This window comes from Ursus americanus, chromosome 35 (genome assembly GCF_024610735.1).
Source record: "Ursus americanus isolate L20-20 chromosome 35, mUrsAme1.1.p, whole genome shotgun sequence".
Classification (NCBI taxonomy): domain Eukaryota; kingdom Metazoa; phylum Chordata; class Mammalia; order Carnivora; family Ursidae; genus Ursus; species Ursus americanus.
Window position 1 is genome coordinate 14,583,033 of NC_142161.1, and position 13,214 is coordinate 14,596,246.

Here is a 13,214-nt window from a genome sequence, read left to right on the forward strand (position 1 = left end):
TAAAAAAATAATTCTGGGGTCCAACTCTTTCACTGGCTCCTTAGTGTTGTCATAATGAATTCCAGACTCCTAAGCCTGGCATACAAATTCTGTTCTAGTCTTGTCCTTATCTACTTTTGCAACTTCTTAAGTCTCAGCTCTTATCCAAGCTTGGTTTCTTCTACACAAAACTATTTTTATTCTAGAAATCCATGTTCTGCTTCCTAGAATGTCCCTTGCTTCTTTCTCTTGTTTACTTAACTCATATTTGTCCTTTAGGACTAATCAGTTAAAGAGGAACCATTCGCATGGAGCCTTTTCTGACCTCCTTTCTTCTTTAAATTATGTCCCCTTCTGGCATTTGTTTTAATTCTGTCAGACTGCTTACCATGATGTGCTGTTATGAGCTTGTCTTCTTTCTCTTCACTCCACTTTAGGTCTTAGAATACATATTTTCTAAATATTTTATAGTGAAGATGTGGCTTAAAAGCTGCATTTATGAAATGGATTTAGATTTTAATGACTGTGAATTTATTATGAGATGTGCTCCTTATTTGTATTGGATTGGATTTCAGTTCACTTCTGGACAATATGCTTAGAGGGTGTAGACAAATTGGAAAATATTAGGAAATCAGGATAATGGGAGTTATTAGGGGCACCTGGGTGGCTTAGTCGGTTTAGTGTCTGCCTTCGGCTCAGGTCATGATCTCAGGGTTCTGGGATCGAGCTCTGCGTTGGACTCCTTGCTTGGTGGGAGCCTGCTTCTTCCTCGCCCTCTGTTGCTCCCCCTTGCTTCCGCTTGCTCTCTCTCTCTCTGTCAAATAAATAAAAATAAAATCCTTAAAAAAAAATAAATGGAACCATGTTATAAGAGGAACAGTCAAAAAGAATTGGATATTTGTAACCTAGAGAAGATTCACCAGAGACTTGGTAGCTCTCAAATATTTGAAAGCCTTATTTTTTGTGCATGGCAAGGAGACATGTGTGCAAATAGGAGGAGGTGCCAGGCAAATTTATTTTATTTTAATAAGTGAAAGATTTTCCATAATTATAGGTATGATAGAATGGCATAGATTACTATATTTTAAATAGTGAGTCATCTGGGGATATTCAGACTGAGGCTAGATAACCGTTTATTGGGGGATGTTGTAGAGAAAATGCTGACGTAATAGAAATTTTGACTAAAGTCCATTGCATTCCTGGGATTGTATGCAGCTAAAGCCAGAAGAAGTGCACCTCATATCCTAAGAGTTATAAAAACACTGGAGGGAATTAACTCATTCTTTATGTCACAGAAAAGATTAAAAAGCTAGTAGTAATTACATACAAAATATTACCTTTATTCCATTGATGATAGAACCTGTCTACTTCTGTTGCTTAGAGGCCTAAATTTATGATTTAAATGTTAATAGTTATTTAGAGCTAAAGCGAGCACTTTTCTTTTTTGAAATATACCTTGTAGTGTAAGCTCTGAGGAGCACCTGGATATGAGATATGGAAAAGGTGGACGTGGGTTTTAAAGGTTTTCAGAATGTTCTATTTTATTTAAACTGTGGGGTGAGTACATGTGTATTCGTTTCATTGTTTTTATAGCTTACAAATATAGATGTTCTTTTGAGTTTATTTCATGTTTAATTTTTAAAGATCAGACGCGAACATGGCAGGCGATAATAACATTTGTTAAATCAGGTGGTGGTTTCACCATTTTATTTTTGTGCGTGTAAGGTATTTGTACATAACTGTTTCGATAATGAATGTTAATTGTATGTTAATGAGAGTAATTAATCCTTGTCTACAGAGCTTGACAGTACTGACGGCGCCAAGGTTTTTAGTAAGCAACCGGGGAGAATCCAAAGAGTAGCAAGAGGATCAGGTGTGTCAACAAGAGATGTTCAAGAACTTTTGACACAATATACCAAATTTGCACAGATGGTAAAAAAGATGGGAGGTATCAAAGGACTTTTCAAAGGTAAGAAAAGTCACAGACTCCTCATTACTGAACATAGTGAAAGTAAAGAAAGAAGTTGAAAAACTAAAATTAAAGCCAGGGACTACTGCCAGTATTGGAGAACATATTGCTGAATTTCATGTTATAGTCAAGTACTTCTTGAGTGTGATCTGTGATTTTATCTGTTTTTAGATTCAAAGTAGTAAACACTAATTAAAAACAAACTTAATGACTTTATTTTTATGAAGATGTAATACAGATTAAAGAAAATTTAGGTAGAATAAGAAAGTATATGAAAAAAACTTGAAACACCCATTACCTTTTCTCCCCAGAGAATCCTACGGGTCCTATTGCAAGTAGGACTGTAACTAGTGCTTTGATAGAACTAGCGCTTTCTTCTGGAACATCATGACTATTTTTCTCTATTGTCTACCATTCTTCAAAATACAGCATTTAAGCACTGAATACTCTCCCAATGACGCTTGTCTTTGTTTTGTGCAGTGGCTGTTCGGGCTGGCGCGTCTGCTTCTGTGGCGGTATCAGTTGTTGCGTCAGTTCCTGCGCAGTCCTCTGGGAAGCCAGGGGTTTTGTCTGTTTTGATCAGATACACAGTAGACGCTGAATGGATTTTGTAATAATTCAGTATTTCCAATTTAATGATCAGATGTTTCTTTCAGTAGGTGTTTTTTAGATGACTACTCAAGTTTAATCTCTTCATAGATTTATTAGTTTGGATTTCCTTCGTGAATCACCCCTTAAGTTCCTTGTTCATTTGTCTCATTTCTCCCTGCTGTTGCTTTGTAGTAACTCTTTAAAATCCTTGGTTTATGTCTGCAAATATTTTACCCAGTTTTCATTTGCCTTTTACTTTTATTTGTATTTTTTAGTGAATAAAAGCTTTCATTTTTAATGTAGCCAAGCCTATTTATCATTTTCTTTGATTTCTTTATGCTCAGAAAAGCCTTCCCCGTGCTGACACCACAGTACCCACCTACATTTTTTACTTGTTTTGATTTTATTTTTTAGGTTTTTAACTTTTTATCCCATCTGAAATTTATTTTGCTGTGTATTGTGTAAGGTGAAAAGATAAGTTTACTTTTCTAATTGTCCTAGCCCTCTCTTAAAATTTTTTTTCTGTATTATAAACATTATTTAAGTGAATTTATTATTTCAAAATGCACTGATTAGATAATCTCCAAAGATGAAGCAATACCACTGAATAGGTTTCTAAAAAGGATGATTATTTATATAATTTTTTATCCCCTTTTGTCTTTGGCACTTTTCTTATTTTCTTTGCTTGTTATATGCTGTTTTCTTTTGTTAAGATTTAATTAATTAATTAATTAATTTGTGAGAGCACGGGAGCACGCCAGCACATGAGTGGGGGAGGAGCAGAGGGAGAGGGAGAGAGAGAATCTCAAGCAGACTCCCTGCTGAGTGCAGAGCCTGATGTGGGGCTTGATCTCATGACCCTGAAATCATGACCTGAGCTGAAATCAAGAGTCCCCCGCTTAACCAGCCGAGCCACCCAGGCAACACTGTGCTATATTCTTTTTTGTGACAGGGAGAAAAGTTAGACAAACATGTTTAAGATTGATTATAATTCCTCATATCACATGCTGTTTCAGATAGTGATTATTAAACACATGTCAGTTTAACATCTTTCCCAAATAACCCTATTTTTTTTATAGATTCATTTATTTATTTTAGGGAGAGAAAGAGAGCACAAGTGGGAGGGGCAGAGGGAGAGGAAGAGAGAATCTCAAGCAGACTCCGCGCTGAGCTGGGAACCCAACACAGGGCTCGATCTCACGACCTTGAGATCATGACCTGAGCTGAAACCAGATTGGACATTTAACCAACTGTGCCACCCAGGCACTGCTTTTTTTTTCTTTTTTAAGGATTTATTTATTTATTTATTTATTTACTTACTTATTTTAGAGTGAGAGCTGACTGTTCTTCATAGAACTACTGTAGATCCATTTATCTAAGCACTGATTACTCAGTAAAGACACAATCAAGATGAAATGGGCAGTGGATGTGGTACACATTCTTGTCACACAAAGCTCTTCATATTTTTTTAGAAGTTTTAAGTCCTCAGAAACAAACACTTGTGACAATTTACCAACGGACACAGAATTCACATCTTACACAGATGTATTAATCATGACAAATTTTTCACAGATTTTATGTTTTATAAAAATGGATCTTTTATTCATATTTCTTAATTCATATAATTTATTCAGATTAGCCAGCTGTGATGTTCATTCTCATAATGCTTTTGAGAAGTACCAGAGTTAATGTTCCTTTGGAATAATTTTGCCTGAAGCAACTGTACTTACTCATTGTTGTTGCATCGATGATCTGTTTTGCCTCCTGTCTCTTGAGACCACAGCGGCTTTTCTCTGAAGGATGTTCTGTTCTGCCTCTCAGGGTGCATCTCTTTTTTGGGCTTCCTTTTTTACTGTGGAGTTTCAGTTGAGTGTGTGGAAATTCATTGGTAAATGGAGTTGCACTATTTGTCTTTCCATTCTCTGGAGCTTTTCATTATTTTTAATGATTTCTTAGATATATGCAAATCTTCATGTTCTCTCAGTCTTATTCTTTCATGTTAATTTACCAGCAACCCAGGCTCTTTCCCTTATGAACCCATATCTATAAAGTCAGGTTTTTGCTCAGCATTCTCTCATATGACTTTTAAACAATTGTTGTTATAGCTTACTGTTAGTCACTGGATACAGTTTTGTATTAACAAAAATCATAGCCCTTAAAAAATCCCTTAAATGTCCTTTAAAAAAGAATTTCATTTGTCCTTTCTCAAAAATATGTATGTAATTGAGATAAAGATTAGAAGGGAATATGAACAAATGAAATAATGTGTTAGGGTGGTAAGGTTATGGGTGATTTTTAAAAATTTTACACGATTCATTAAACTTTCTATGATACCTTGATTATATTACATTCTACATTGACTCAAAACCTTTTTTTTTTTTAGGTGGTGACATGTCTAAGAATGTGAGCCAGTCGCAGATGGCAAAACTGAATCAACAAATGGCCAAAATGATGGATCCAAGAGTTCTTCATCACATGGGTAAATACAAAGTTGTTGCCAGTATATCATACACAGTTTAATTTCTAAAGGTTGAGTTTTAATAAGCCTTCTGTTGTGATATTATGAACATCTGTTCAAAAAATGTATGATTTAAGGGAAATGGCCATCTGAATTCAGAGTTGAATGGTTGCAATAGTGCTGTATAATTGAGGTTTTATTCACTCTTGTGCTGCCATCTGTGTGATTTTTGAGCAAGATACTTTATCATCTTCTGTTAATGTTTGTTCCAGTGACCTTTTGCCCTGGTTTGGAATCTGGGTATTTTCAATGATGAGACTTTGAAATTATATAAGGATTTGGAAACCCAGTTAACGCTTTTGCTATGTGACCTCTGAAGAGTTCCTTAAACTTTCTGAACCTCACTTTCCTCTTTCGTAAAATCGCAGAAATATCTTATCAGGAAATTGTGAAAATTAAGTGAGCTAATATATATGAAAGCATTTAGCTGAGCTCTGGGCATATAGATGTTTAATAAATGGTTAATTCTTTTCTTCCTGTAAGTCCTATGAAAAAACTCCTCCACTCCCCAGAATTGGTTACTATTTACAACAAGACTCTTTTGGACTTTCCAGAAAAATTCTTTTGTTTAGGTTTACTGACTGCCTGCTGTGTGACAGGTACTGTTCTAAGATCTTTTCATATATTATTTATTCCTTCTAACTTGATGAGGTAGGTTATTTTTTTCTTTTTTATAGATGAGGATACTGGTGATAATACAGATTTGTAATTGGTATGTTCTTCAAGGCTGATGACCAAATTGTAGTCAAATCCCAGTAAATTTGTTAGAAGTTAAAGTACTTATTTGGCAAAAGTAATACATGTTTCAAGTTCCACTTAATAATTACCCGATTTTACTCTATTTCTACTCTAGGTGGAATGGCAGGACTTCAGTCAATGATGAGGCAGTTTCAACAGGGTGCTGCTGGCAATATGAAAGGCATGATGGGATTCAATAATATGTAAAGAAGATGCCTTAATATAAACTGACTCAGTTGATACATTATTTGCCGAGACCTCAGAGTTTCCCTCCTTTTTGCAAACAGGAAAAAAGAGTATTTTTCTTGCCTGTCTTGCCATTTTTCTTTCTCTTCTCATCTTTTTTCCCTCTCCTTTTCTTCTTCTTTCCTTCCTACTTCCCTCCCTCCCTTTGATATAAGGGAGGAATATATAGTTTTTGTGGAAATCATTATATTTTTGCTTTAGATTTTCTGCTGTTAGTTTTCACCATCATAATACTTCTTAAGTTAAACAAATCATGATGTAAAATTTAGTACTTAAAAGTTTTTAATTGTCTCAAAGGCCAAGCATTACATTTGTAAACAGTCCTGGTCAGTAGTTACATGATGTCTCAATAAAAGTGCTGTAAAATAAACTTCAAACTCGTTATAAATTAAGGGGTTGTTAACTTCCTTTATGATTTAAATTTATCAGTGAATCACATTAAAAGGCAGACAGAAAAACCAATGGTTATATGTCACTTAAAACTAGTCCTATAGGGGCTCCTGGATGGCTCAGTTGGCTAAGCTTCTGACTCTTAATCTCTGGCCTTGATCTCAGGGTCATGAGTTCAAGCCCTGGGTTGGGCTCCATGCTAGGTGTGGCGCCTACTTAAAAACAAAACAAAACTAGTTCCACAAGTATACCTTTATCGGAAATATGGTAGAATAACTGAACCATTAGTATTAGAAATTTTTGTTTAACTTAGAACAATTACGGTAATTTTGCCATAGAAAATCTCAGGCCTGCCATTTAAATTGAAATTGCGAATTTAGTTTATAATACAATGTTTTGTGTATAGCCTCCATTTTTTTATGTCATATATTTGAAGCCTTAATGGCAATATTTGGTTTGTTTGAAAAGCCAATTTTGTTGTTTCTTACATACCAAAAAAATCTGCTTGATGAAACTGATGTACTTTGGTGATAGTTAAGTATAGACTTCCTAATGGGAAAATAATTGCATATATTAGGTTGTCATGATTACATATTAAAAATAATGAGACAATGACAAGGTTGATTTGGTTGTTTGTTACTTTGGATTGCTACACAGTTCATTTAGAAAAGTGGCTTTTAAATAAGTTATGGAATTAATTAAAAATACTGGAATAATTAATTCTTATTGATTATTGACATCATGAAGACTATAGATATGGTGTAGTGGTGTATTTTGAGCTGTAATTAGTTAATGTTTAGCAAATGATTGATTTGTAATAGTAGAAGAGAGTGAAATAAATAGCTAGTTTCTATAGTATTAATTTTTTATACCTCAGGTATTTTAAAAAGATCTTATAGGCCAAAGTATCTCTAAAAAGTAATGACAAAAGGAATGCAACAGATTTTCTTGTTTACTTGGGCAAGGATTTTATATCCCCCTAAATTATTTTTACCAGCCAAAAATTAGCATATCCCTATAGAACGTTGTATACCCTGTATAAATGATGTATCTTGTGTACTGCAGTGTCATCATAAGGTCCAGCTATAGACATTTGCCAATGAGAAAATATTGTTTCCCAAATTAGTTGCTAGTTAAATTGATGCATACCATCTTTACTGGGCAAGCGTTTTTGTGATTTCTGTCTTCTGGGGTACCACTTTTCACTTTGACCAAAGAAGGAATGAGACACTTGGCCAAACTTGATGGTTCAGTCATTGTTTTTAAAGTATTTTTGTGTCTGGTGCAAATTATATTTTTCAGAAGCAAAAATTACAGTGGCCTAGGACACCAGAACTCCTAGTTCAGCTTCCATATCTCTTTTCTCTAAGATGAGGGAATTGGAGATGCACTCTAAAATTCTGACTGCATTAATTTCTTAATCTGACATCTTTAGTTACAAAAGCTGTTCTTTCATCCTAACAGTTTTTGTCAAAGTACTGATGTTTAACAGCATAAATCAAATAATTTGATTTCCTTTTATTTTTCACTATTGTTAAAATTGGTTGCTAAGTTTTTGATACCTGTTATAGTCCCAGCTTAGATCACTAGCTAGATCTAATATTGTGTAACATTGGATTCTTCCTGAATTTTATTATAATGTTAATTATGTACCAACATAAAATTAGCTATAATTCCTAAGCTTTCAATGCTTATATAATTATAAAACAAAAACTCAGAAATTAATTTCAACAAACTATAGTGTCAACAAAGGGCAAATTAATGGGCAATTTGATGTGGTGGATATCAGCCTTCTTCTGGAAGTATATTTGCTGGCATATAAGATGTAAGGTAAGTATACACAATGCATTGCAATTTTATGGAGTAATTTTTTGGAAAATATTAAATACTTTTTATATGTAGTAAAAATGACTTCAAAGTGTATTGCATAATCATTACTTTGTTAAAATAAATACAGTATATTTTAATGAGAAGAGTTCCTAGGTCTGATACGCAGTAATGTACTAATCTAGAATAGAAGTATAGTGCCCCATAGCTAAAAAGAAATGTGATATTGTCAATAAATACTTATATACAGAAGGCAATGAAAGCAGGAAATTTGCTAGAACTAAAGTCTCATCATGCATCTTAGTTTGGTAAAATTAATACAATATTAATATCTTATTTCAGTGAATGTAGAGGACTTAAAAAGTAAGCCATAATATAAAAATAAAATTGAATTTCTTTTACATATAGCTTTAGTACCCACAAATATTTCAGTAAAAAATGGAACAAAGCATTTAAGATAAATGCAAAGGAATTTTAACTTGATGCTTGTATACGTGGTAAAATCAAGTATTTTACAGTTTGTGTGAGATAAGTAACCAAGGAATTTGGGTAAAACTGTCAGCGAGAGTCATGGCTAAACAACAACGAAATGTATGTAAGTTTTGATCTTCCTTAAAATCTAGAAATAATTATTAATAGAGTCAAATAAGTTATATCCAAAACCAGAAATCCATTATCACAGCTCAAATCTAGATGATGTTCATTGCTTGCATTCACTGGATTTGAAATGGAGTTGTCATCTTCAAAATTTTGTTCTAAAATCCAATTACCATATTCTCAACATTAAGCTATTGCATTAAAGTCAAACCTAGTATCTTCTTTGCTTTTGAGTCACAAATTACAGGAATGATGGATTTATATCTCATATGCGGGGGGGGGGTAATTTAAATTTAGCTTCTAGATATTCGTGTAGTCTGTGGGTTGTTATTTTTGTTAAGTAGTTACTGATGTGATATGAAATTTTGCTATGATTTTTATTTTCCCACACTTTGCAGTTATGGGTAGGTAAGTATTTGTGCTCAGTGTTGAGTGGTTTGCTAACCCAAGAATCTAGGCCCCTGTCTCTACTGACCTCTTATCTGTGATATGGTTATATTGAGTATGAGGTAATTTTCAGATACTTTTAAAGTGAAAATACACCTTGTAAGCTGGTGATTATGGCACATTTCCTTCGATCATATTCATGTAGTGCCACACAAGTTCCTTTGAGTTTGGCATGCCTGTGCTACTGTTTGCAGTTTTCTCATTACTCTTCTCTATCCATTGTTTTCAAAAACATTTATCTTTTAGCTTCGCTCGGCTTACAGGGTTCTCTCTCAGCCTAAAACAATGCATTTCTTGGTAGTGGTTGGATCTAAATGGCAAAATACCCAAGTAATTACACAGCACTACCCCTGTAACAGGGATAATTCAGATAAGCCTGATGCTAAGAAAATCTCCTCCCTGAGACCTGAGACTCCCCTGACACTGGGACATAAAGGCTTTACCTTCTCATGGAAAGCGGAAGGGAGTAATATCCTGTGACTATGGTATATTTTTAAGCAACACATGCTCAAGTTTTGAGAGCCTCTTTACGAGAATGGTTGCTTGTCTGCATCAAGTAGGGATATTGGCCTGTCTGCATAGTTTAGGATCCATGCTTGCTTGCTTTTTATGATTTTATAATTGAGTAAGAGAAATTTCTTCCTCAGTGACCCAAAAGAGGTAAGAGTTGTTACTGGATGTATTCATGGGCCCATAATTTTTGACTTTGGGAAATCAATTAAGGGGGTCAGAATTTCATTTCTGGCAGAAATGGTTCAAGAAATACCTGTCAAATTTCTTGACACTCCATAGGAAATACAGAAAGTGTGAAATCCTTCAGTTGTGTCTTGATTTTCTGCAGTTTCCTTCTTACTGTGTTAAACAATGGATGATCTTGCCCTGAGATAAATGACATCTTTTTTTTTTTCCAGTTTTCTTGAAAAATAATTGACATATATCACTGTATAAGTTTAAGGTTATAGCATGGTGGCTTGATTTACATATATTGTGAAATGATTACCATAATAGGTTCAGCTAACACCCATCTTCTCATGTAGATACAATATAAAGAAGAAAAGAAAAAAGGAAAAAAGTTTCTCTTTGTGATGAGAATTTAGGATTTACTCCCTTAAGTTTTCTATATATCATATATCAGTGTTAGTCATTGGGTACGTTACATGGAAAGGCATCCTTAATTGTGGCAATCCTTATTATAGCTTTATAATTGTTTCTTAGATTATTGTCAGAAGACTCCTATGGTTCTACAGATTTCAGATTAATATATTTAGCTTTCAACACTGAGATTGCTGTGTTTAGGCATAGTGTACAAAGTAACTAATATTTTATGACTAATGCCATAAATAAAATTCTGCTAGTTGAATATCAATAGTCCATTCCCATGACAAAAAATCTGACCAAATTCCAATTAAAAGAAATGTACTCACATGGCATCAAATAAAACATGTTCACTTGGTATTTTCATTTGTTTCTTAAATATAGGGCTTTAAAGCTTACAAACGGCTGTCTCTCATAATAGACTTCAAAAAATATACACACTTTGATAATTTGCATCCAGATCTTTTCAAATATCACATTCACCTTTGGTGTAGGAATTTTCTGCCCCTAATAGCGCATTTTCTGACAGTTTCATTCCCAGAGGAGCAGAGTGTCTAAGAGCATAGGCTCTGGAATCAGACTTCCTGCGTTTGAATCCTTGCTCTGCTGCTTACCAGCTGTGCCCATGAGCAAATTTCTTAATCTGTCTGAGCCATTGTCTCATCTGTAGAATGCTGGTAACTATAACAGCACCTCTATTATAGAGCTGTTGTGAAGAAGAGATAATACGAGGAAAGTCCTTAGCACAGTACCTGTCATTGGGCTCCATAAGTGGAGCCAGTACTGTTATTTAACAATTTCTTTATGCTTAAAATCAACCTGAAGTGCATTTTCAGTTTTACCATATGTATCATTGACAATGATCCCTTATTTGAGGGATGGGGTAACCTGAAAAACATTTTCTATTAAAATAGATATGTAGCTTAAAAAAAGAGATAAAATAGGTATGTAGCTTTGTGAGAATTGTAAGAAAAATCTTGTTTTTTATTTGATGGACATTCCTGGTTATTGAATTTTAGTCAGCTTTGTTTTCCCAGCTTTTCAGAGGAATAGGTAGATCTAAATTTACCTTTTTACATCTATAAGTACCATTAAGTGATAAATTTAGGCCACAATTATATTTTCAAGTAGATAAATTATATTAATAACTGGATGTATTTTTGTCATAGTGATAGAATACAACTTATACTACAAGGTGAATGAAGGACAGATTTGCCATATTGCTTTGTTTGCCCACTTTTAGTTGAGTTTTGACAGTCTGGAGATAATGACAAAAATATAAATGCCCAAAATAAAACCATTAGAATTTCTATGCTTTTCTGTTGCTACCAGTCCTTCTTTGTAGTAGACTGCTTTTCAACTGTTTGTGTTAAAAGTAACTCTTCTTAGGAAATACTTACAATTCATGGTGGGATATGACTTGCATCTTGAATATTCAGTTAGCTAACAAAAATACTTGTGAGCTATGAAAACAAGTTCTGCTTCAGCAGTGAAAATTGTAATTTGATGTTTGTCAATTTGCGAAATAAAATCATGCACTTTAAATGCTCCATAAATTTTTAATAATATTGCTGATGTCAATAAGAGGAAAGGGATTTTGAATACAAGTAATGTAGAACTGTTCTTGTTTATGAAAGCCGAATCATAAGATCTTTAACAATTGGCTCTTTATTTTCCTTTTCAATATATTGCAGAATTTATTTTTGCTGTTTTGGACTGTCTCAACCCTTGCTAGGGCCACCAGGCAGCATCAGATCATATTACTAAAACTTGTTTACATTAGCAACAAGCTAACTTAATTTTATTAGCAGAATAAGGATTATGAATTTCCAACCAATTATTAAAATGTCGATGGTTTTCAAATAATCAACTTTTGTCTTTAAGGTTTTTGGTTTGTTTTTTGGGTTATAGTTATATGCAGGATAGAAAGTGTACAAAAATATTAAGCAGAGAATAAGGAAAAATAATTTTTGCACAAGAGAGAAAGTAATATTTAAGGCTGCAGGGGTGTTGGACCTGTTGATGCCATGTAGAATACCATGTACCAGGCCATAACTTCGGGGAGTATTTCTGAATTTTGGCATAAAAATGGAATTTAAAGTTTCATACAAAGCTCCGTGTGGCCAAAATAATGTACTTTTCACCTCCACAATTCATAATAACTTGTGTGAAAACTTTCATACTGAAACTACATACAGTAAAAGAACATGTACCTGGAAATGCTCCAAGTAGTTTAAGTAATGCTGTAATCTCTGCAATCATGACTTCAATTTGGTTGAACACTGGGGAAAGTCCGGCATGCCCCCTTACACACACACACACACACACGGGCGCCCGCGCCCCTAAAACGTAGATAATAAAATATTCCTCATATTGGTCAAAATGGAGCCTTGATGCTGCCCTTCGCTCTCCTTCAGATCTTACTTTTTTCTACAGTCATACTTAAGCATTTCAGTGAAGTGTAAACAAAATTAACCTTTGAAGCTCTTATTTCAAGGGTATTTTTGGCTAGACTGTCATCCGTGTTAGGAATGGACTATGCAGCAGAGCCTTACATCTTAAAATATAAATGTTTTCACAAGCCTTTGAAGCACACTACGAGGCTGTTTCATTTTGTAAGTGCAGAAACCAAGGTCTGGGAGAGTGACTGCCGAAAACGCAGCTGGTAGCTGGCTGCGCCCAGATCCCGAAGCCAAGCTCCAGGTGCAGGTACGAGGCATGACGTCACCGGCGGTGCCAGGCGGCGGCTCCGAGAGCTGCGGACGTGGGCTGGGCCGGAAGCGGTGCTGCAGGCTGCTCGCCGCGCTCCGCCCCACG

General features: G+C 34.6%; 1 protein-coding gene across 2 annotated transcripts in view; it reads left to right on the top strand.

Annotated features, from left to right (window-relative positions):
• The window catches only part of SRP54 (signal recognition particle 54), a 38,579-nt gene extending 32,146 nt beyond the window's left edge, over positions 1 to 6,433 (top strand). For both annotated transcript variants that reach the window (XM_045800032.2, XM_045800026.2), the window contains 3 exons: positions 1,778 to 1,948; positions 4,923 to 5,018; positions 5,911 to 6,433. In XM_045800032.2, the coding sequence (XP_045655988.1) occupies positions 1,778 to 1,948; positions 4,923 to 5,018; positions 5,911 to 6,002 (359 nt within the window). In that variant the 3' untranslated portion in view covers positions 6,003 to 6,433. The remainder of the gene's footprint in view (positions 1 to 1,777; positions 1,949 to 4,922; positions 5,019 to 5,910) is intronic.
• Positions 6,434 to 13,214: the final 6,781 nt, after the last annotated feature.